The sequence below is a fragment of the Acanthaster planci genome, linkage group LG02 (assembly GCF_054643075.1).
Source record: "Acanthaster planci isolate LZ-2023a linkage group LG02, COTS_SCS, whole genome shotgun sequence".
NCBI lineage: Eukaryota > Metazoa > Echinodermata > Asteroidea > Valvatida > Acanthasteridae > Acanthaster > Acanthaster planci.
This window is the reverse complement of record NC_141778.1, coordinates 16,228,595-16,254,810: the sequence shown is the minus strand read 5'-3', so window position 1 is coordinate 16,254,810 and position 26,216 is coordinate 16,228,595. Positions and strand designations below refer to the sequence as shown.

The following is a 26,216-nucleotide window of genomic DNA, read 5'->3' as shown; positions in this document are numbered from 1 at the left end:
CACTAGGTATAGCAACAGGGTCTTTTGTGTTGAGAATTCAAACTGTTAGGTTCATGTGAATTTAAAGAACTCGGTGTACCAGTTTTTATTCAAATGTAACTCGCAAAAGGCTTATTATTCCCATGTAGTCACGTGACCGTGGCGGCAATATACTGGATCTAATTATCTCTCTTATTCATCGGAATCTCTTGGTCAGGGACCCAAACTGTCACATATTACCATTCCGCAAACAACAGATCTGTACAAATTTTTGTAAGATTGGAGTGGTTGAGACTGGTTCCCACAGCACAATTATTGCAATGACAGGATAGGGAACCATTGCGTAGTTCATCATTCGCTTGCACTGTCACAGCTCGCATGGATTTTTTACACGGACGTCAATGTATCAAAATAGTAATTAATGAGGGCCAAAAAACATGGGCCGCACCCCCATTAAGGACGTACTCCTTGTAATCCATGTGTCCCCCCTTCCCTGTTCAGGAATTTAGAAGAATTGGCTTGACCAAGTACTACTACGTGGAAATTACATCCAATAAGCATAATCCCTTATGTCATTTATACTTTTCGGCAATGTGGTCTGAATTTGATTTCGTTTCCTTTCTCGGGACAAATTGGTGCAAAACACAATGCGTGTAAATCAGGAGTCAAGGAATTGCCCGGAATATTACACATTCCTCACTTTATTTTATGCATTGACGAAACAAGGATTAATCGACAAGCTCTGCTTCCTTCAAGCCAAACAGGTGGGTGCATAAATTACACATGGACATGTAATCCACAGTTTGGTGAAATAAAATAAACACGAACAGCCACGGGACATGAAGGCTACGTCTGAAAAATATGGCTTCGGCTGGAAATGACGCGCGTGCTTAGGGAAGCCACTGGCTACAGCGGCTTCAGCCACTTCTCATAGACCTCTGTGTAACTTCAGCTGCAGCCATGTGATTCAGACTGATCCAACAAATACGGTCACAGATAAAAGCAGGAGTCAACATTTCTTGCAATCCTAGCAAAAAAAGTCCAACTATCAAAAGATTCTAACGTGAAATTTCTTACTTTGGTGTACTTCTGTTGCCACAATAACACTGAAATACCTTTCTGTAAGGTACTCGAATACAATAAATAGATTATAAATACAATACAATACAGTAAGTTGTGGATAAATCTCGTGACTGTTTTTACAGAACTTAAGTTTTTACAGGTTTAGTCTTATTCTACGGTATCTTATCACTATGTTATACAGACAAATATGTTTGAATTCTTTGTTAAATATTTACACGAATAAATATATATTTTATGTACAATGATAATTTCATAGATGTCCAGCTATATCACAAGTCATTATTTATTTCCGTGATTTCAATTTCTTGCACCTGTTACTTATCAACACCTCCTCCAAATCAATCGGTTACACGTCACGCAACAAAAGTTTGTTTTCCCAAAGTGGATGCACTGAATGTTAAATATATACATAAAACTCATCACCTCTTAATTTAGTATTTTTCCGCTGAGCGAATCGTTCAATCAAACTCATGAGTGGACCCTGTGTTATGCATTCATGACATTGTGTCAGCCTACTCAATAGATACCAACTCGACAATGTTAAGATGACTGACACGGAAAAAACGTCACGCCTATACGTGCCTCTTCTGGACGTAATAGACAAACGCCGTTCAAAACGCCCTCCCTTGAGCTGATATTGCTGAGAATATCCAAGCTTGCCAACTCTTGGTGAATGAGGTTTGCCTTTAACATTGTGATAAAAGATTGTCTCGCACGAACGGTAAATATTTTGGATTTCTGAAATCTTTCACGACTACTTAAGAGTAAAATCGTGTGAAAATAGAAAGCGCTTACCCTGACAATATTATAAGGAAGGGGAAAAAAGACGCACAAATAGGGCATAATGGCATCTTCAAATTACTTGGCTTTTGGGCGCTTTCAAGTTGAGCAATGAAAGTGGTTATTATTCACATGTGAAGAAATGCTTTGAGCAGATTGACGAAATTCTTGGCGCCTCAATGAGGATAGATTTCCGGCCGTTTAATCTAGATTACAGGGCTCTCACTCTAGTTGGTGAAGTAGGGGGCATTGTTAAATTAGATTTGTGTACGTTCAGAGACAGTTCGGCAGCATGAGTGGGTTCCAATGTACTTTGGTATCTACAGCAAGCAGTCGCTTTTGTATCTACTTTGGTCCATGACCTACACTTCAATGGAAATAGCATATATTGCGCTGAGCGGCAAACTTATAAAGGACCGTTTTCGTGTTGTCTACGCTCTGTAAAGGCGACCACATTTTGCAGAAAAGTCCACCTTTCGTTAGTGAAACGGCTCTGTCTAAAAATGTCCCGTTAGTATGAAACCACTGTTCTCAATGGTTAAGAAGGACACACAGGAACCAGTCCATTCCAGAGATGAAGGTCGCTAAGCGAAAGCTTGCCTCAAATCACGAGGTATAGCAACAGTGTCTTTAGTCTGGGGAATTCAAATTGTTATGTTTATGTGCAGTCAGATAACTCAGTGCACCAGATTTATTTCAAATTTAACTCGCCAATGGCTTATTGCGACCTTGCTTTGCAACCTTTTCCGCTTGGCAGCCCAAAGATATTGGACTCTGCCATTAACAACTCTGTTTGTTTGAAAACACGGCCGTTTTATGAGCAGAACTATTTGACACATACAGAAAAAGGCATCGGCCTCGTCTCGATCGATCTATCTCTCGTTACTACCATCCCACCACAATCACCACAATCGCCACGCCCATCCACTTCACGACACAGCGCTCATCCCTCATTCTTCAGCTTGGATGGCTGATAACAATTATGGCTGATAGTAACTCAGTTCTCACATTAAGAACTGAAAGTGCTGGCGATGTAGTTTTACGGACACATGGAATGTCATGGCTAGCAGGTGCTCAACCAATCCCATTTTAAAATAACTCATTGTGTATAAGTCTAAATAAGCGTCTAAGTGGTGTAAGCATCGTTATTAAGTCGTTAAGGGGTCCAATGGACCTGGAAAATCCCACAAGTTCGCTGACAGAAAAAAAATCACATCACATTCAGTGTAATATATCTCTCTGGAAAATAATTAATTAATCTGCCAATGCAGGCTTGTTCTGCATTGAGAACCGTATAAAATTTTCCTTTAAAGATATGAAGTATACACTTCGCGAAATGTGGTTATGTAAACCGGTACTCTTCACCAGCACCTCACTACTCGGTGCCAGATGCACACAAGTCCGAGGATATAACATTACAAAATACTGAGGTAATCAGACACTATTAGGCCCTGTTAGTCTTCCCATACCCTCATCATTTAAAATAATCCTTGCCAACGTCCCAAAATCTTTTGAATTTGGGTCGGTGAACTTCAAGCTAGACAGAGAAAAGAAGCATGTCTCATTTTACGTCACGAACTCCTTTGACCGGACAGTTGTGGTTCACAGACGGCTATATCCATTCAAATGCTCCATCGGAGGCACCACTCGCACCATTCACTTCACGTCTGACATAACGCACTCTCGAGTCGATCCATTAGCTCGATCTACACTTCACGTCAATTTTACGGTAGACCAACCAACGTATACGGAATGCGAAAACTATCTTCTCTGCTAAAAATAGTTTACAACAAATGTGGAAAACAAAATTAATAAGCCCACAAACGCACTTTCTAATGTGGTAAAACCAGTAAAAATAGCTATCCGTCAGATGACAGCAAGATCATGCTTGTACCGTGAGCAGACTCAAAAATGGTGGATCTATTAACATATTTGTCCATAATCATATCATGCTAACAATCACAGTTTTAAAAAAATCGGATACACTCAAGAATAAGTTTTCAAGAATCATTGAGTTGCTTCAGACTAATTTTCAAGCCAGTTCAGGCAGACAACCGCTCAGTATTAGGATGACAGTTGATTCAGTATGAACTAGTTGGTTTATAAGTACATAAATAAGTCTCAGAAAGCCTGTGGTCTCGTTCCTGATGTAACAGTGAGAATACTGTTTTATGTTCTAATTCGTATGTTGTGTACCTCCGCTTCGTTGCTGTGTTTCATTAGCGCGGACAAACACCCAGCAGATAATCAGGCAAATTCGGTGATTCGAGTGCGAGCAGAAGATGCCTTGGAGGAGACTGTCGAGGCTCGGGGTCTGATGAACTTTGCTTTTCGAAAACACCGACAACGCAGATAGCTGCAGAAATACTTGCGGTAGGTGGAGCTGACCACAGTTATCAGGATGGGGTTGATGCAGGAGTTCGCGTAAGTTAGCGCCTCAGCGAGCAACCTAAGGTATGTCATAATGGGCGTAAATAGGATGCTGCTGTCGACGTGGAAAATTATCTGAAAGATAAAGAAGGGAAACCAGCAGACAATAAAAAGGACGATGATAGCCAAGACTAGATAGGCCAGGCGCTTCCTGGAGCTGATCTGTGATCTCTTGTCATGGACTTCTCCAGGTAAGGCACGGGTACTAGCTATCAGCTTCCTGGATATCATACAGTAGTAGACGTTGATGATCATCAGCGGCATGATAAACAACACTAGGCCTCGCATGACAGTGTAGACTTTGCCTTCCGTGGACATATCGTGGATGACAATACAATAAGTGAAATGCTCGTTACGTATGACCTCTGAGAAGATCAAGGCCGGGATGGAAAAGATGAATCCCAGGAACCAGACGACGGAGATGATGGCGACGGTGTGTCCAGAGCCGCGGAAGCGAGAGTAGTTCATTGGTGTGACGATGGCTCGGTACCGATCGTGACTCAGCGCCACCATGGAAAAGATGGACACAGCCTGCGAAATGATGCTGAAGGTGTGGGAGAATTTGCATACGAGCAAACCAAAGGGCCACATGTAGTAAACCATCTGGTAGATCCGGAGCGGTGCGCTAACAAGGACCACCAGGAGATCACCTACGGCCAGGCTGGCCACAAGTGCGTTGGGCCGGTTGCGCATGGAGCGGTTACTCAAGACGATCAGGATGATGCCGCTGTTTCCAAAAAAACCCACCACGGTAAGGATTGCCGTGACAATCCCGATGGTGTCAATGACACTCTGGTCCACGTCCTCAAAATCTGTGTTATTCGTAACGTTGGAGAACGACATGGCGTCTCTATCACAGGAAATGCTCAGCTGAAATAGCAAATAAAGACACTTTATGTTAAAACCAAATGCATCAAACCGCATGCGGTTTACAGAATTGAGGATAAGGGTGTCATAGATCAGGACACTCTTCCTGAGGCGGGGCTCTGAAAGTTATCCCAACAACTAAAAACTGCTTATGAACGAGACACAGAACGTATTCCAACTGATCTATCCACAGTCGTTATAATAAATTAGGCTTTTAGGGCAAAGTGCCATATTAATGTGTCCATAAACATACCAGTATATTTCTGCCACGTTCCGTACGTTGGTATATTGTGTCAAGTGTCAAGTGTTAATTAATAGCAAGCAGCCAGATCAGTTTTGTACTTTTGATGAGGTGGGGTGGGTTTGGGGCAAGAGAAGAAAAGCTTTACTGCTCCGACAGCCCCGGAGTTTGATTTACGCGTTCTAGTTTATTTCCTTTTTCTGACTCTTTCCATCTCTCTAACAAGCCAAGAAATCTTAAAAGTCTGCCGAAGGGAAAGTTGTCCTTCCCCTCTCCACTGGATTCGTCACTGAGACAATGTGATTGTACCATCTACAACCCCTTTGAAAACTTTGGTTTGTCTTGAGGTGCATTAACATGCGTTCCAATAGACCTTTTGCGAGTTAAATTTGGATAAACTCTGATGTACTGAGTTATCTGAGTGGACATAAACATAACAATTTGAATCTCCAGCCTAAAGACACTGTTGCTATACCTCGTGATTCGGGGCTAGCTTTTGCATATAGCGACCACCATCGCTGGAATGGACCAGTTTTTTTGTGTCCTTTCTATCCACTGAACTTGGTGCAAGGCGTCTCTTATGTAACTAAGCAAAAGCTTGCCCCAAATCACGAGGTATAGCAACAGTGTCTTTAGTATGGAGAATTCAAATCGTTATGTTCACGTGAATTTAAAGAACTCAACATAACAGACTGCATTCAGATTTAACTGGCAAAAGGCTTTTCGGTTTAAGAAGTTAACCAGCCGGTTTCACCTCAAAAGTTTCTAGAATCCCGTAAATATTTCTGAAAACTAAAACTGCTCATTTGCATATTGCGTGATGATGGTCCTCAGTCTGGTCCAGTAGCAAAATAGAATTATCCATGTGCATGTTGGCAGAGTCCAAGTCATTAATACGTTTTTTATACATGTACTTCAAGACGCGAGACATTAACAATAACTATTCATACAGCACTCTAATCCAGACAAATCTCGTTACGAGCACACATTTACAACAACTTCAAGTGTAAGCCAAACCATCAAAGTTGGCAAACACAATACATTCCACCTGTCCACTTTATTTGACAACCACCAGCCCAATGTCAACATGGCATGAAAACACTTCAGGCGTGCGCTGCGGCTTTCCAACAGTTGTGGCAAACGTATCCAGTTTACGTTTGTGTATAAGTATGGGGATATATTATGTCGAACTGCGACATCAACGCGATTGTAATGATCCATTCTGAGAGAGCAAATCCAACATTTCCTCTAACGGCGTCGCGGAGACTGCGTAAACAAGTTTAGATACATACTATGTCTGAAAATGAGAGTGTTTCATCAGCGCCGAATGTACGAAGGCGCGCATGCTACGAACTGTAAAATATTTATACTACTAGTTTTGGAAACCAGTCGCAATTTATCATTTAATCGGCGCTTTCTGATTAAAGAGATTATCTGTCATGGTTTAACAGTAAAAAAAACGTACCTCTGAAATTCTACTCAAAATGACAGTGATCTATAGGCAATATACAACAGCTTTTTTTCAATAACTTACAATTTGAAGTTTCCTGGTGTTTCTATGATGCACAATTTCACCAGTTCGATACTCTTCAATGAAGTCTGTTTCACTAACTTATCCTTTATATCAAAAATCGGAACCCAACCATGTCCGCAGATTCTATGTATTCTCAATCCAGCTGAGGTGGAATGCTCGCCTACCTTATGTTTTCCCCCTCTGTAACCAACCGCTGTGATCGACACAGGTGCATGCGCACACGGAAACGACCAGTTCGTGACATTATGATTAAAACAAAACAAGTATTTTTTAAACATGCAATTGGAACCTACATAGGTTTTTTAAAAAGAGAGACAATAGCAGATGTGAGGATGTTCTAGAAAATATCTTATGACACCAATAACGATGCCATCAGAAGATTACTTGAATGATATGACATTTGCAGCAATTTAAAACGCTCAAGTAGGGAGACGACTCAAATGCCTTTGACGGGTTTTTTTAGACGACAAGCCTGAAGTATTGTCTCTCTGTGCAGCGATGCTCGGATGCATTTCAGAACAAACATGATTTCGTATTCCAACAAAGCTGCCGGCGGCCGGAGCATACGGATTACGCAGTAATCGCTTTCAAAAGAGTCACTTCAGGAAGATATTCAAGTCACGTTATTGGATCACGGACTGCCAGACTTTTGTTGTAGGCAGGAAACGTTTTCTCCATCACCAAAAGCATACGGCTTTTCGATAACTCTTCGCTGTGATAGAGAAAATTGTTTGCAATGAAAGGTGAAGCAATTTTCGAGCTATTTCTTTTTTCTTTGACAAAATTTTGAAAGTAATTGCAGAAGTGATCCAAGGTAATCAGGAGTAAATGATCCTTGCCAATATGTACAGAAAGGAAATCCATACGGGTTTACAAGGGCTTTTTCCCTAACAGTCGTGGGTCTCTTACAGAAACGGTTCCCTTTTCCAGTGAGGCTTAACGCCCTGGAATCAACGCACAATCAAAACAACGGCTGTATATTCAAGGATAAAGGAAGCTGTTATGTTCTTCAAGGCAGAAGCGTGATCACTGTGGTTTGTCGTTTCAATGAAAGCTCGTCTAGTGATTAAAGGCGCAGGCGTACAAGGCCGGCCAATCAAGTTCGAGTTGGAATTGGAATTCCGTCGTGGTCGTGTGAATCAACTGATTAGGGCAGTGAAGAGTGCGCTTAGTGACACTATGGGCCTAATAATGACTCCATTTTGATGGATGAAACTCATTAGTTCTGGCTTGTTTGTATTTTTGGTAAAATCGGCTGCAATATTTATTTGACATCCATAGCTGTCACAACATTATGTGACCAAGGAGTCTCAAGGCAATTTTAGTAATTATGATACGAATACCTTTGCAAGAGCAGCATGAACTCGTTGTTTGGATGAGTCACTCGCTTTGGCATCCCGGTGTAGATACAAACGTTATGTGGGTGACCGGAGTTCCTATTGCTTTTGATGTGTTGGGTCACATACAATTTTGTATTAAAATAGACGCATTAGCTACATTTCAAACAAACTTTCCACGTTAACTCCAGAAGAATAGCTACTCTAAAAAAATACCTGCTATTAAAGTGTTGTAAAACAGTTCTTGGTCACAGCTCTCTTTTAAGGTCTTATTAGAATACGTACTTTACATTTTTTAATTTTTTAATTATTTTAAAAGGACAGAAGGCACAAAGGGTTGGCTAGAAACTTATAGACACTGTAAACCGTTTAATCTTTGATCGGCGCCCTATAAAATGGCACTTAGCTGTAGAGCTCACTCGACAGTGCCGAAGTTTCGGAGAGTTTGGACTAACCTTATTTACAATCCAGTTCGAAAACAAGCGATTCGGGGGCAATAGATTATGCAAGATTTACCACCTGATCCCAAACTGTGTGCTTAGGATGTAATGTGTCACAACACTGTGTCAAAAGCTAAGTGAGGACCATCCCTCAGCACAACGCTCAGACTAAGCTTCGAGGACCAAATCCGTTAATTCATTAGCCAAAACAGCATTACGGAAGCTTGAAGCAACCACGTGCCCTCCTTGACAAATGATAATGACATCTGTCCATGATGCCGTACCCCGGGTGTCTTCTCTTGCCTACCCTGTTTCAGGGAGACAAACCCAATGCCTCGGTATTTTGTCTTCCTAATGCCCCACATCATACTCAAACACTATCTTACTTCGTCCTCAAAAATAAGGGGAGTGTGGCCAATCGTGGTGAGATCTTGTATATCGAAGTAACAACTCACTAGGAACTATTAGCAACGTGGTGGGATCTTCATAGACGGGGAGGTCGTACCAAAAGCATGAGCATGCTCAAAATTTACGTAGCAGGGTCAAAGATAGGGGCTTCAAATCGCAGTGACAGCGTATTAACAACCAATAGTAAAGTTGACACAATACACGTAGTCTTGGCGTATCAGCGTCGTTGTGGGATCTTCATAGACGTTGTACAAGTGCAGCTCGATTCTATCGGGAAAAATTGTATGCCATGTCCCACTGGAGAACTATTAAGTGCACTGTTTCAGCCAAAATATATAAGAAATGGTTGGAAATGGGACGGCAGTTTGCTACAAGCATACTGCACGTTATACACGCAGCGACAATGTATTACAATCGTACGGGGAATTTTTTTATCGCAGTACAATTTGAGTAGAGTCAGGACTCACGCCCAGTTAAATCGTGTCGAGACCGTAATGCGAACTCCATACACGTGCTGGTAACACAGTAACACGTAGTGCAACCTTCGGAGAGCAATTTTTTCGCCCGATTTTCTTAGTTTCATTCCGTCCCAGCCACGTTTTAATGAAATTTTAAAAGGTAGTGGAGTCTTCCTGGTTGTCTTCAGAGTGTGATGGGGGCATTTACAAGATAATCAATAAATGAGAACCTTCAACTTGCATACCAGCGACTTGAGGTTTTTTAATTAATTGCAACCAGCCAAACGCTGAGGTCATTAGCACGTTCCAGTAGACTGCAGTGCGTGACAACCCGTGTGAGCGCATCACGAAGGGCATTAATCCCCTCTCTACTGGAAGATCCTATTCGGTTGTTAACCGACTGTAATCATCACCAAATTGTGGCAGTGACCTTTTCAACCTTTTCCGGGGAAAGGTAAAGAATCTGCCCTCCAAGATATCGGCTGTCCCATGACTATCTGAAACCAGACATGCATGTAAAGATACAAGAAAATCCTTAGCGCGTGTCGGCTCTTACAATGAACATGTCATTGGGAAAACATAACAGTCACTGCCAAGGCTGACCTATTTCTGAAACATGGGCATTTCGCGAGGAATTATTGGCAACTGTCATGAAATTGGCGTCAAAATGGTGGAAAAAATTTTGAAGGCTTTGCACCTTTTAAAATTGTATTGTGATGATACTATACTGGGGCTGGTTGCCAGGGAATGGTCACCTGGGTTATATTTTGTGTAGTACAAGGCTGGGTCCGACCGCGCACCATTTAAAAGAAAGGCAGATCTGCATGGCTAGCCAGACGATGGGCGACGGGCGCTCCTCCCAATAGCTCGTCTTTTCTTGGCAGATTGATGAGTCGATCGTTTCAGCCTTGCCGTGTAACTACATGTCCATTACACGAAATAAATTAATAACACTAATCAGATCTTGTAGGGCCCATATTACGGAATGTTGCTATACCATTATCCCTGCAAAGAAAGCGTGTACGTCGACCCGTCCAATTGATTTCACAAGGATACTGAACAAACAGTTCTCCAGAGCTGGGCATTATTTTTTGGTATTGCGAACAAGCCCACGGAACATTCGGTTGACAACACTGAGCATGCGTGCTGTTGTCAGTGAGACTTTTTACTTGGCTGCATAAAATAAGACACACTTGAACTGAACTAAAACAGCTCCTTTTATGGATAGACCAAACAAACTGCCGGCAGTGCACATTTGCAGGATTGCCGAGTTTCCAACATGGAAAGAGTTCCGTACCGAGTGGCCAGGGCAGCCGAAACGATACTGCATGAACACCCTGGAGACGAAGTTGCCCCCAATCCATCAAGAAAATTAATCCACGCAAACTGAAACCGCTGTTACTGCGCGAGCCTCCAGTCCTGATGCACCCCCCCAAACGGCGTTTTAGTGGTAAAATCGATGTTATTCTTTCGGCGAGGAAGCGTTGCACACCAGATATACTGGTGCATCGGTGTTACACGGCTCAAAGCAAACTTCTCGAGAGCCTCGAACAAGCTGTCGCATCAAATGATGCCCCGAGCACCGTGTGTGACACGACTCCAGTCTGTAAACTGCCACTTGGACTCGTAATGCCTGAGGTAGAGAGGTATATTGAAAGACAACATGTGTGTCATATCGGGTAGGAAATGTTTATGGCATGATTGATAACACCAGTGGTGGACCTCCATCGACCATATTAAATGCCAAGGTTTAAATTCATGAAAACAGTTCACCAAATTTGTCGGAATCATGCTCAAGGGTCGATGAGAAGCGTCACTAGGGACAATCTTGAACAAATACCGTGGTACTATGCACCTCAAAAGAGAACTGTAGAATGGGAGGAAGTGTGTGCACAAGATCGTGATTCGGGCAAGTTGGCTGATATCGGAAACAAAAAATCCAAAGCCAAAATGTCATAATGTAAAGAGATCATGCGCAAGCACTCCTTAAGAGGCGCAGAATAAGTGAGAAATCAAAGATAGCCACTAGCAACGTACCACATTCCCGCCCTCCGCATATGAAGACAACAAGACTACAGGCCGTGCGCATTCCAATGAGAATAATTTTCTGTTGGCGCATTCGATTACTTCCCTTGCGTTTCTTGCAGTGTTGTCACGGGTTTGGACGTGAATGCGCAATACATGTATATGGAAATAAACGAACGATCTTGGGTAAGTTGAGGTGTCTCTACCAGGCTTACAGGCCATGCAGCAATTAAGTTTCCAAGATGAATGAGAACCACTGAAAGCCACGGGTATCTACACACGCGTTTCTTGGCTATCTTTTAGAGAGCTAATCCTTGAGCCAAATTGCTACAACGATGTTTACAACGGTGTCAACCTACCTAATTCGCATCGCTATGTTTGTCTAAGCCACCATGTTGGCGCCCTGTATTGTGGGTCACTTCCCTGAGTTAATTAACCAGTTCGACGGGGTTGGTCACAGGGGCCATTTCATTAGCCATTTAGAAGTATGTACGACATAATAGGAGGCGCTATTTGAAGTAGGTGAAATTGGAGATTTCACTCAAATCAAATAGCGCCCTCCTGTTGTCTCTGCTACACCTCTAAAAGGCTAACAGCTAGCACAAGAAGTCACGTCAATAACCCAAGTAGTCGGGCTTGCACGGGTAAGCGCGGGGGTGTAGTCCCACAGAGATATGGAACACCTTAAAAAAATTAACTGGCGACGCGCGTTCTTGCCTGGGGGTAACATGCTTGAGGAAAGATACAAAAAGCGCACAACGCACGACGCAACCAAAAAAGGAAAGTGCAGCACTAGCACTCCAACGTGCTTGAGATGGTCTTCCGGTTCGTAAGTGGCTTCGTCAGAAAGGCAGACGCGCCACGGTTTTCAGGCTCTAATTGGACGATCGCCGAAGTAGCGTTAACTTCCTGTTCCATGGTTCCACGTTTAACGGCGATCATTGCAAGTAACTCTCTGTGCAGTGCACGGTACAGTGGGCGTGGTTTAAACTGAAGTGACATCACACTTAAGAACCGGATCCACATAGCTTTACGCGCGTGGAGCTAGATCACGTGTTGGAAGAAAGATACACTTAGCTGCATACTTTACGTTCATCTTTGCGGTCAACGAGGGCCCAAAAACAGTCATTGCACAGTGAGTACCCGATAGGCCCCAATAGAGGGATTTCACATTAGCACCGTCTGCGAATATCTGCATCGAAACCGAGGCTCTCTGTGTTGAACTTCGTCGCGCGCCCGCGGAGTCCACACAGTTCATGGAGTATCCGGTTCGTAAGCGTGACGCCACTTCAGTTTAAATCACGCCCACTGCATAATATACACGACCATCGCAAGTACGTTAGTTTTTTTCTTTGGATTTTACGTGTCGAGTCATCCTGAAAGACTCTTACACAAAAATTTTCAGCCTGAAAAGTCAGACTTTAACATACCTTTATGTATTTTGTGTCTTGACTCCTTACTTTCAATCGCCTGATCGTATTAAGAATTGAAGATGACACATACAGCCTCGTTTTCAAACGCGGAAGTGCGCAGATCGACGCTAAAAGCGTCGTATTGGGATCCCTCTATTGAACGCACTGAGTGGACCTCATGTGCATGTAGTTAGTATTGCTTTCCCTTAGAATAGAAAGACTAATTAGATCGGCAACGAGTTCATACACGCCACTCACAGTGCGATGACTGTGCACCATTTTATGGTCCCTCATGGACGCGCAAAAAGTGAACGTACTAGGCCTACGGCTGCATCCGAACCTGTTGCCCACAGCTTGGATGAGGTCTTTGCTTTTTATACTGGAAGTAAAACCGAGACAGACGGAGCCAAAGCTCCGGAAGCCCATGTCAGGCGGGGCCAGAAAGGGTACAGCCAGAATATATCTACCCTCCAGCACTTGACTTAGCTCGACGAGCACGAAGCTATTGACATAAGCATCTAGAACGTGCAACGCGCATTCGCCACAGTAGTTTCCCATCTTTCCCAAGAACACGACCAACAGGGCAAGACCATGCGTAGGTCTATAATGCACGCGTTGCCGATCTAGTCTTTTCGTTCTATATCCATGCATTTAGAATAAACCATTCGGAATTTGTTCCATCTCATTTCATTATCCTCCACAAATATGCGCATGAATTTAAAATGTCTACACTCAGGAGACGTCAAACTTTGTCCGCGAGAGCAACAATAAGGAGGCGCTCCCGTAATTTAATATAAGTCTACGGGTATTACCGTGGTGCCGGTGTCCATCACACCACTGGAAACAAAGACCTCCATGTGACTGTCTGAAAGGCAAACGCGCGGACTGAATTGAAAATTTCGAATCTTAGTGGGTATTCCAGTCACTTGCCACACAACCAAACGCTTTAACTGGGTCAAAGAGCCTTTCTTTCATCTGAGAAATTCACACCGCACACCGTCTGCTGCGCCCCTGCGAAGCATGATCAGAAGGTATACTAGCACCCGTGGGACTTTGGCATTCAAGCTGCTACAGATGCTCAACAACAGGGGTGACCCTTGATAACGCATCCGTGTACGCACCGATCAAAGCGGAGTTTCTGAGGTCGGCCCAGGGGCACCACAAATGTCTGTTTCTATCCCATAACCATCGAAATGATTTTTCGAGGTGGGATAGCACAGACTGTGGGGAAACGCCGAGGCGGATGCCGCTAGGGATACCTGCGTGCACGCAAACAGCTGCCGCTGCATCGATGGGGCTAACAAGCAGCCGATGCTAGCAACCGGCCAATGTGACTTGGAATTGCCGCCCCAAACACGCCTCGCGGCTACATCGCGCCCACATCAAAGAAAAAACCTGGACCTTTTGAGCACGGGGCCGCAGCAGACGTCGCGAACGTCACGTTTAGGGAGCAGGTGAACTACGCCGGCAAAGCAACACCCTGGGCAAAAGGAAAATACAAAACGGGAAATTAGGTACTTTTACGGAATAGCTGTCACCTCCAGTATCTGCCGGCTCAGAAAGAAACAACAATTAAAGGCATGCACCAGGATTTTAAAGTGATAGCACACCCAACTTTCTCTCGTGACAGAAAGGTTTGGCTGAGAAGTTTATGATGTAATTTGGTGTGATATTGCCATAAAGTCGTAGACAACCTGCTGTTGATAAATTGATCATTTTGCAATGCGAACCATCTGGCAGTAACATATGTTCGGTGGAAACATCCATAAAGCGTCTAGATAGATAAAGAATTTAAGGATTCAATTCACAACAAAGAAAAATATGTAAATTATACGTATGTATATAGCTGCACCTCCAATAGTTGGTGTCTCCAAAAGAAGCGACAAACATACCGCACCAGCATTTTAAACGTGACAGTACCACCGACGTTTTATATAAAAAACCTAGACTCGCAATGCCTCTGCGCCATTTTACCCTGCCGAATACAAAGGCGATGATTTACCACTTGCACTGTAACTATCATTTTACGTCACAGACGGATTTGGTTGACGATGGCGAGCAAGCCTTTGTACAACCTTTGTATTCGGAAGGGCAAGATGGCCACTGGTGATTATATATAACAGGTTTTGCCCTTACCCAACGTATATTAACATCTTGAAAATGGCCACTGGTGGTTTCAGTGGCCATTGTGTGCTGATTAAGGGCATTACGGGTCCACATTTTTTTTAGTTTTGAAGCCGTGGACCGCACAGCCAAATTTTCTCAGGGTGCGTTCGAGCGAGCTATTCGTGCTAACACCAACATACCCTTGAGCACTCGAACAGCGGGAGTACGACCCGCGAGAGTATACTCTCGGTAGAGGGGGAGTATACTCCTGCTGCCGAGTGTAATGCGCACGCGTCCTACTCGTGTTACAGGAGTAACTGCGCGAACGCAACCAAAGGTTCTGCTGAACAGGTTAAATGCGTGCCATCTGGCAATAATATGTTCGGCAACAACATCCACAAACGTCTAGACAGAAAGCAATTTAAGACTTCAATTTACAATAAAAGAGAAACAACGCAAATTGTTTGACGGGGTTAAGAGGACTTTTATGATTATCTCCCAGATTCCAATTCCAAAACACGGGACAAATTGCAGTTTAATAATCACCAAATGATTCCATTCTTGGTCACTTGTTAGAAAATAAACATTATGGAGGCAGTTTACCCTGGTACACGTCATCAGATCAGTTTATGCTTGACTGCACATGGGGACATCCTTTAATTAAAACACCGTGGCAGAAACTTTAAAAAAAAACAAAGAGTGGTATCCATCTAATTAAGTTGGGCCTTAAAGCGTTCATTGATGATGCTGGTAATATTATAGTTTTTCCCAGACAATTTTGGAAAATGTGCATTGAAATTCGTAAAACATAAATTCCATTTAGCGCTGATTTTGAGAGCGACTAAAACGCTGGTTTGATTTTTGCAATACCTGGCATTTGATTTAATGTCACATTATTCAATGACTCGGAACAACGCTTCTTGATTCGAAAATACGCGACCAGTCTTTCAGTTTGAAGTTTGGGTTGCCTTTTGTTATTAATATGCAATCCAATTTGCAGAAAAAGGTTTTTTGGTGAAGTGGGATTAATTGAACGTTCTTTTTTATTAGAATTTAGATTAAATATACTGCATTCTAATAGAGAAATCATAATACAACTTCGATTGACTCAATAATCAATCGCTGTACTGCAGGCCTAATCGATCATTAATATGTTTGTTCTTTATACACAGAGGCCTATGAGTCCGAGCGAAAAGTGTTTCAAAACACCACGTGGTTTAGTTCAGTCATCATGAAGATTTGCTGATTTAATCCTTCAGTCAAACATTTCTCATGTTGCCTTTGTTAACAATAATTTCAGCGCTTGACCAGCCATACGTTAAATAGCAGTGCGTGGGCAATTGGCTTTAACGTTGCAAAATATAATTAGGATAAACTAAAAGGAATACAGGACTGCGGATGACCCTTGGATTTCGAGCAACAGAAACGTAAATATAAACAATGAATGTCCAAAATACGGGCGATTCACAATAGTGCGCCACCTAGAGTTTGCAACACGTTGGCCAATCTTACCGCACGAAAGTTGTCGACCCTTTCCAAACGTGCATTGAATCGACAAATTTCGCACATTGTGATTGGTCGATGCATTGCAAACTCTTGGTGGTGCACTATTGTGAAACGGCCGTACTGTCCAGGAAAGCCTGTAATATGAGGTTATATGGCGGCATTCAACAGGCACTATAGTCTGACTGAGGAAGAACTTGCTTTTGCCTTTTTCACCTTCTTTTTTGTCCAGGAATAATACACTGGCAAAACGATGGCGCCCTCACTTCAGCAAACCACACCTCTGACAAAAAAAGGTTACCAGGGAAACTTTGGCAAGCTTCAAATGTGGAAAGAGAGAAAGTGTCTTCACTGTGATGGCCCGTTTCGTCATCCGTTGAAAAGTTCAGAGGCACATAATTTGATCACGTCAAGAGGTTCGGTGTTGGTCCTTTACTTTATGAAGATTATTTTTTTTTTAATAATATGTTTTACGTTTAGATGTTTTACATATAAATTAATCCGGGAGATCCGAAAAGGTTATAAAGAGAAACGTTCTATATCCCCCGCCGTTAATTCAACAACAGTTAGCTGCACGAGTGACAATAATTATTCAATACGGTCACAGTGTTGAAAGCTTAAAATTATCACAGGCGAAGTTGGAGTATATAAGAGAGTGATGTCTTTCATGATTATCCCTAATCACGGTGGCCAGTTCGTTGAAAAGTCGTGTTTTTTCCAGGAGTGATTCGGTAACTAATATTTGAAGGAGTTTTCCGTGCCTTGCCTGCAGTGCGAACAATAACAACTCGCCTAAAAGCGTCCACTTGATATCGAGCATGTCACCATGGGCACGACTCTCTAACCCCGTATCAAATTATTTCCAAGAAGCATGTGTATATATTTTTGTCTTTTGGTGACAGTTTTGCTCGTGACCGGCCGTGTCCTGTTGGAGCGTGCTCAGTTTGCCTGCTTTCATCTTACCTCGCGACGCAACACCCGAAGACCTGTCTATGTCAATTTGGTCCGACAAAGTTACAAATCAGGGATCGAGGCCCTGTCACGCTCTACTTGTCTGGAATTCCCTTCCATTAACTGCCCCACATTGTCCGACACTTAACTCGCGTGATGTTAATATTTGCACTAATGTGAATAGCTCTATGATTCTGAGAATGACGTGCTTGGGTACATGTGTAACTTGACAAGATACGTCTACCATGCACACCTTCAATGTCTTACTCCTTGACTTACAAATGCTGAACTCGTGTGTCAAAACGCTACAAGACCTTGGTCTGTATAGCCCTTCTCACATGCAGCAACCGATCAGCTAACATACTGCTCCAGCAACAGCTGAATTTCTACATAGGCCTAATTGGATTTGGTGCCAGAACAAACCTCTCGATATCAAAATTTCAAGCAGAAAAAACTTAACTTTCACGTCGGTCCCTGACCAGCAGCCTTTCTACTGAAGAAAATGTGACCCACTCTGTGAAAATGAGTCACAAGTCGCCAGAGTCAATTTGAAGTTCTTCAGAATAATTTTGCACGGTGTAAATCAATGGGAACCCACAGTATCCACTTAGGTCAGGATACCAAACTAAGTGACACATCAAAACAAAAAAATCAATTTGCTCTTTCCAATACAAATAAAAACTCAAAAAAGTGGCTCTGGCGATTTAAGACTTATTTTCACAGAGTGGGTCACAAGTATACAATTCTGCAGTTTAAGCATTCGAGTGGTGAGACAGACACAGGTTGAGCTCTACTCAAGCTTGTTCCTCCAGTAAGCACTAAGCAAGCATTGACAAAGCAATCTTGGCAAGTTGATCGCTGTCATGAATTTGATCATTTGAAGTGATCTGGGGACGGAGTCACAATGTCAACTTCATGTTCTTGTGTCCGATTTATCTATCAAACTGAACCACGTTCAGCATTCCCTTTTGATCTTGTGTTCAAATCCCACCAGAGTAAATCTCCGAAGTGTTTCAGATCTCTGTAAACTAAAAACCACATTTCTGTACATGGAAATTTTGTTTGTTACAGCTCGGCTCTTTACAGTTCTGTATGTAGCGTATGGAAATACGCTTTTTCGTCAATGTAGATTTACTGGAAGTGCATAAAAAATGAGTAATTGAGTTCGGATTCGAAGCGGGATAACATTAAAGTCCTCACTGAAAATTCACCGGTAGCAGAAGATTCCTTCCGTCTTTTAAAGGACCAAGAGTGTCTGATACCTGACAAGGATCTGATAAAATAATCGGTTAACAACAAGTGGCACACCACTCGAAAGATTAACCTGTCACTGATAAAACGTGGCATGACACTGCGACTCCGTGGAGTATTTCGTCGGTCGAGTGTGAATCTAGGTTTTAAAACTTGCTTCAGATATCAATTCTAACGCAACTACCGAAATGAGTTCGTTGTGGAGGTTTGTGCGGGCGAAAACAGCCTTCAACTGCTGTGTATTCAGTCCAGTGCAGTGACGCAATTACTACATAAAGCCGGTTTATTTGTAGCGCGAAAGTGAGCACAAACGTAAATTTGTGCCGTCAGTTCAAATATTCGGGTTACGAATGCGTGCAAGTTGAACACATTTCAACTCGAGCGAAATTTCGCTACAAATCTTTCATGACGTCAAATTCCCTTCGCTTCCACGTTCGCCATATAACGAATCAGTCTTAATGCGTAAGAAATTCAAACCAAAGAAACAGTGTTTTTCAATAATAGCGACTCCTTCAGAAACCAGTTGATATGGTCGCTTAATAAAAATAGGGTTTAAAAGAACAATGTTATTAAAAACTTGTGGATTAATTTGCCACGGTTAATGTGTGCGTTTCATTGAGGTTAGTTCAATTATACTTTTTTTGCGATCGTCAAGGGTTATACTTTTTTGTTGGTTACTTCTGATTGTTTGATCTGTACTATGGATAAGCCTGGGTAATTGTGAACACGCACCAATGACAGTCCAAGAGACACAGGAAACGTGTATCTATCTGCCCGTTCAATGTGAACGTATGGTCAAAGCAAACCAGTACAAACGCAACTCCATTTTAGTTTTACGCATTCAGGATTACTGTGACACGAATAACGTACAATGACAGATGTGTGTAATGAGGTTGACGAAATGGCCGGAAAATTTTAAATTGATACGGGACGTTACGGACGGCAAGCAGGTGAAGATTTAAGTGCAATTTGATGTATTGCGTTCGGATTTTAAAGAGGAATTTATGCGACTGAGTATGATGACCATTTTGCTGCAAAAGAAAAGATTTCATAAAGTGTTAACGAAGCGTATTGAAGGGTTGCATGCTTGAAATTTCTACATGCAAATGTCTGTCTTTCGCTGTAAAAAGGAGGTTACAGTGGGTTTTAGATTCTGGGAAAAATTAGGTCAAAAGCTGAGAAAAAATCAGAAGATGCAAAATAAAAGCAACCAGCTCAAAAGGCTTTAGATATTGAAGATGGCAAAAAAGAGAAAATGACATTTCGAGGGGGAATTTGAAACCACCCCTCACGGAAATGAAGGGACAGAATCTTATCGCAAGGAAGGCAGATAGTTGACAGTTTCACGGATGGTTAACTCGTCCCATTCCGTCTGCGTTGACAGACGTATCTATAGGAGCTTCCCTGTCAACTTCAGACGTCCTGCGTGCAGCGTCTGCGACTTTATTGCAATTTAATCACTAAGCTTCGAATCTTGCTTTTCAATCTCAGTAATGTAATTTTTGGCTTGCTCACCTGACGGCATTATTTTTGTTGGATCTGAAAGCAGTGGACCGATTGTTATGAGGATTTCAGTGGCAGAACTCTGATAAGATCGGACGACATTTCGGACAAAGGGGTCTGCAGTTAAACGTTGCACGGAAAGCGGCGGAACAAAGTTAAGTTTAAGACGTCACAGACTTACTTCCTTTGAAGACCAAAGTGAGCGTTTTCGATTATCCAGCCACGCTTATTCGTGCCTGTCCAATCAGGGAAAGTTGGGCATGCGCAAAACGTTAGAATGAATTAACGTTTTCGTATTACTCAAGGTATACCCATTGGGTCAGCACGTTATGAAAATTAAACCTTTTACTCACTTGACGTGGGCATTTGTTAGGCCGATAATGTGATAATCAGCCGATAACATAATACTAGCCGATACCTTAATAAAAATCGATCCGTAATATCATACAGGCCGATAATGTAATAGAAATCGACCGATAATGTTAAAAAAAATTGGTCGACTAATAATGTAATAACCCCAAACCGGTGACAATGCAGTAACACCGAGGCAGATAATGTAATAACCGTCATTTCGGTCGATTTCTATCCCATTATCTGCCAGTATTACATTATTGGCCGATTATTAACATTATCGGCCGGTATTACAGCATTACCTCCTCATACAATTATTTTTCTGAACTAGTTACAACAGGATCGACTCTTCTTAGCATCGTTCAACTAAGCCCTCGTGTTTTTGGAAGGCACTGAGGGATACTTACCAGAGTAACCGACTCAGCGGGTCGGTTACTTGGGCCAGGTCCGATAAGCGCAAAATGTCACTTGGGTCTCAAATCCAACGCAGTCGTGCTTACCCAAGTTAGCGTGGGTTGGGAAGTAATCAAACGCGCTGAGTATAACTTACTCTAACTGCAAGCTGATATAGGCCTAAAACGTCAAATGCGGTCTCTATGAAAAATAATGGATTTGCTGACTTATTGCACAATGGGTTAAAGGGTAGCTGCAATACATTTATTTTAATACAGACCTTCAAATGCACGTTTGTGTTTCAGTTAAGCTCATTTTCATAAAAGGGTATTTTGCTGCCTTTTTTGCTTTTTATGCTATTGAGATTTCCGTATTAATGAACAAAACTGTGATGTCACCCAAGGAAGAAAGGCTAAATGTTACTTTAATTTGTATACAAAGAGTCATGCATATTTTGTAGATTTGGCTAGATTAAATTTTTCTTCTTTGCCGATTCGTTGTTGATAATGTGTACAGCAATAAGTGAGCACCAGTGCTTTTCTCAGAAATGTCCTCAGTAACAAAATTCTGGGTTTACGGTTTTAATTTAAAAAACCCTATGCAATGAACTATGTCTTCCCTAGATGATATCACAGCAACAGCGCAGTCAGTTGTCCAGGAAAGCATGTATAGTTTAAGTGTCTACAAAAGTGCACTTACAAAGCATTGAACCAAATGGGAGTGTAAAAGAGTGTTCATACAATAGAAGGGTACATAGTTTCAGAAAAACTGTGTCTCAGAAAAATTGATCGCTGCTACCATCTAAAGCGTGGAACAAAGAGAGCATGGTGTTCAAAATTTGCTATCGCACACTGATTTCACCATTCCATGCACGCATGCCACGGGTGTGATGTATGCGGTGCGCTGTGGGTAATAGCCTAGAAAATGTCCCGCAAACTTTGCTGTAGCTGTTATTGAAACTATGCTCGGAAAATTGAAACACGTGTAGTGTGATGAGGCGTGGTGAAACGACGCCCATAAAAGAGGGGTGAAATTGAAGCTGCGTGGTTTAAATAGTGCAGAACTTCGGCGTAGAGTAGTCAACAGCAGAGAAGATGGTCTGGATATTTTCATCGATTATTTTGAGCGTTAACATTAAAGGGAGACAAAATTCTGAGAGGCGTCTCGCCGAGGCCACGCGCACCAATACAGCTGCAAATTACTCCGGTCCATTGAATCTGAAAGACGCTTCAGCAAACGCTGGAATGCATTTAGTGGAGGTCGTGCATGGTTTCTGTCAGAAAAGGTTAAGAGTCAGCTCCCAAATAATTTTCTTCTTAGTGTTACCAGAAATTCCGCCTTGGGACATTTTATGAACCGTAAAATTCCACCTGTCGGACCGAGAAGATTATGTTTGCCCGCTTTGTTTTTTATTTTGTCTGATTTTTTTATGTGAACGGGATATTACCATCTTCTCACTAATCATTTCTTCGGGATGCATATAGTTCACTGATTTCCTTATTTGCGTTTATAATGGAAAAGGCCGAGGTATGCTTTCAGCAAAGGAAATAGGGAAATCTTTCGATTGGATATAAAGCTACCATTACCAGTATGCTTTGGTGAGGCCGATTTGCATTTGTCCAAAACACAAATGGTACACAAATTAAACTTACCCACATGATAATTATGGGTACTGGGTAAACTTTGAACCTTCCTTAGGGGCAACATTTGGCAAAAAGTAAACAGACAAGTGATATTTTAAACGCGGGACACATGGATACGTACTGAGTGTAATGCGCAGTTACTTGAGACAAAATTTCCAGACAAGTAACGGCACGGGTGATGGTTCTAACCAAACAAAAGGCTGAGCAGGACAGATTTTGAATACCCCAAGACGAAACTGATTACGTTCATGATGCTTCACCGTGACTTTGACCCCAAAAGCGCTGCGGTTTTAGCGAAACAACTGTACAAGGGGCCTGTTTTGTACTCGATACTGAGAAATCACGATAGCGAACTGAAAGTCTATATGAACATATAATCGATATGAACAAAAAGCAACATAAAATGCAGACAAAAATACAGGGGAAGGACAAATGCACCTGTTAAAAATGCAGGAAAACGCCCTTTGCATGTTTTCATATCTCAATGGCGCGGTTTATCGTATTGCTAATCAGTACCTATTTGGCCGCCTCTGGGGTCATTGCAGTCGACGGGCAGCGCTACGTCTAGGGTCATTTGCAACCTAATCGTATTTTATCTCGAAATTGTATCAGGTTGTTTCCACCTCTCCCCGCCATAAGCGATGATTTATTACGCAAGTGACTTCGGGGCCACCTTTAACGCAAGCGTGGTGCAGCAAGCAGGATAATTAATGGTATATCTAATGAAAGCGACCAGTTTCACAATCCAATTTCTCAGCTAAGATCGATTTTGAAGAGCCCTCATGGTTCAAGAATACTTCTTCGGGAGAATATTTGCTGTCGGCAGTACTGGAGATCATGGAGTTCATTCCGAACATACTGGCAATTCTGACACAGCCTACTAATTGTGAATGGCAGCGGCGCTGTGGCGTCTACAGACCAGATAGACTACTCCATCGACATACAAAGCCAAATTGGTTTAGACAAAAATAATTTGACTTCATACAGGGATATCCTGGAGATTTGAGCATTTAAAGGTAGAATAATTTATCCAGTGGAGAAGAGCTAGGGCATTCTGGTGTGGGGTGAAATGTTGACCCTGTAAAATGTGGACTCCTCGGGGGTGTTGCGCATGGCTCAGTAGACCAAATTAGAGCAGAGATTAATCAGTATACACACGAGGAATAAACGGGGACAGATTCCTTAAAAGTACAACTTTTGTTTTCTTTTTTACACCAGCCCACATATATTGTAAACTGACTTTGTGGCAGACAAAATAAAGGACGGCGCTTTCTGGGGGTACATAACAGACTAACATTCGCGGGGGATCAGGGCTCCCATCTCATCGCGCGCTCACTGGGAATCTGTTGCTTCGCTATTGACACGCACTATTGTTCATAGCACCATGTGGATTAACTAGCTGGGTCACGACTGATGTACACTTTATTCGGACAATATTTTAAATAATTCCCTACAAATCCCCCTTTTCAGGGGGTCAGTCGTTTATTTCAATGCCATCTCATTACCAACGGTTCGGGGAGATTACAAAGTGCACCAAGTGAGGCGTCTTCAACATGTTGGCGGATTTATCTGTTCAGACCATGACAGATGAACCACAAGTCCTACGTGGACCTACATGGGCGAATTCAATTAACTCTCTTCGCGAAACGCAGCGTTGCATAGACAGAAAAAGTTAGTCGATATTAGTTCATTTTGATGACATATCGTGGAATATCAGGGGCAACAGAGTCTGTCATCTAGTTTCCCCCAGAAACGACACCTGCGATTTTACTGAATCAGCTCTGTTAACGTTAATCTGTAAATGTAATTGATGTCTACATCCACGTCTGGCCCATGTTGCGAATCCCTTGGGTTTGACTCTTCTTGGTCAAAAATAACCCAGAAAACGGTAATTTCTGACCCGGAAAAGGTTCAGCTTCTCTGGATCAATCTGACTCTGGAAGTTCGAGAGTGTAATTCACAAATTTAGCGTACTCGACGGCTTGTTGGACATGCTGAGTGAAAAATTCTACCATTGCCGTTTTGAAACTGTTAGCGCGCTTTTACTTCTTACGGTCAACCTACATACATTAGAACCTTCAGCGGAACATCGTCCGCTTATAGCAAACTACTCCAAATCCTATTCACGATAAATTGGCGCAAATAATTCAATGTAACCATATCCTTGTAGGAAATTATTCAAAGCATGGAAACACACTCACCTACAAGAAACAAAATCACTTGGCAGATGTGCACAATGTCGTCCTACGCGTTTACCTATTCCAAATCCAAACTCGTTCAGGTTGTGTCGACGCAGATGTGCGCGCACTCAATCATGGGATTTCCTTTGAAAAACGACTCACCGCGGAAACTGGTGGGAGTTTAGTCAGCGAGGCCGCTCTTATAGTAGTCGGACACCGCGGCCGCGGTGTCGGCACACAGTGCACCGGCAAATCACGGCATGTGGCGAAAAGCAATCCGTCAAGTCACGAGGGGTCGCCGAACCGACAATGATTGGTTTATCATGAACTCCTGAAAGACCTTACGAAACACTTCGTCACGGGATGGCTCCATCGGCGGTACGCTGTGTAATGCCCAAAATGACACAGTATCCAACACAGCGATTTTCTTCCCCAAAAACACCCCCGTCAGCTCGGAGACTATAAGCTCAGCGACTATAACCTCTCCCAGCTATCAGAGATGAGCAATCACCAGCGTTAATATTGCATGAATGAAGTCCTAGAGTGTACACCCTTTTGCGATGTGACGGCATGCCTTCTTGGTGGCTTTGCGCAAGGAATGAGCAATCACTCTTTATTTGGTGTGAGGCTCCCAAGAGAGAGTGACTGGTTCCGTACGTCCGGTCTCCAGCACTGCAAACCAGCCCAAAATAAGATACGGAGAAACCAAGAGGATTCCTAGAGGAGGCGTGAGATTCACCGTAATTAAATTTTCGTTACATGTTGACGTAGGCATTCAGGCTATCACCTTGTAATCTAAGACATCGACCGATCTGTTACGACTGCAAAGGTTCAGTTTTTCGTTTCTTATTTCGGTAACGGCTTGTTGGAGTGTCCGTTAAGGCTAACCTGATACCATATCGGCCAAAATTGGCTTTACCAACTTTGCCGTTTGATTGTCTTTCCTTCCTTTAAAGGATAGGCTTCTCAAAACAAAATTCACGCAGGCGCCACCAGGTATAAGTTACTTTCAAATCATTATGCATGCATGTTATAAGGTGCAAAACTTCCAGGGCACAAAGATTCGAAAGTCTCGTCCTCAGAAAAATCAAAGTGTGATAAACTACAGTCAAAATATTCAGGTAAGATGTTTATGCTACATTATTAGGCTGTGGCATATTATGTGGTATGCTCATAATGGCAGGAATTCAACTCTTAATAATACAGCATCACAGATGTTGATGCTATTAATATTAAGCTTGCAGTTCTTTGCAAAAACCTAACAAGATATCTTGAAATACGAGCACTAAATTATTAACGTTTAAGTCAAGAATATCATTCACTGCTCCTGTTTTTGTGTAA

General features: G+C 42.5%; 1 protein-coding gene across 2 annotated transcripts in view; it reads right to left on the bottom strand.

Moving 5' to 3' along the window:
• Positions 1-652: 652 nt before the first annotated feature.
• LOC110973276 (neuromedin-B receptor-like) overlaps positions 653-26,216 on the bottom strand; it is a 75,530-nt gene continuing 49,966 nt past the window's right edge. Inside the window, exons 1-2 of one of the 2 annotated variants that reach the window (XM_022223966.2) lie at positions 24,897-25,430; positions 653-5,142 (exon numbers count right to left, since the gene is read on the bottom strand). In XM_022223966.2, coding sequence (XP_022079658.2) covers positions 4,090-5,115 — 1,026 coding nt within the window. In that variant the 5' untranslated portion in view covers positions 5,116-5,142; positions 24,897-25,430 and the 3' untranslated portion in view covers positions 653-4,089. Of the gene's footprint in view, positions 5,143-24,896; positions 25,431-26,216 lie in introns of those variants that run through there. The other variant, XM_022223967.2, reaches the window with a different exon arrangement.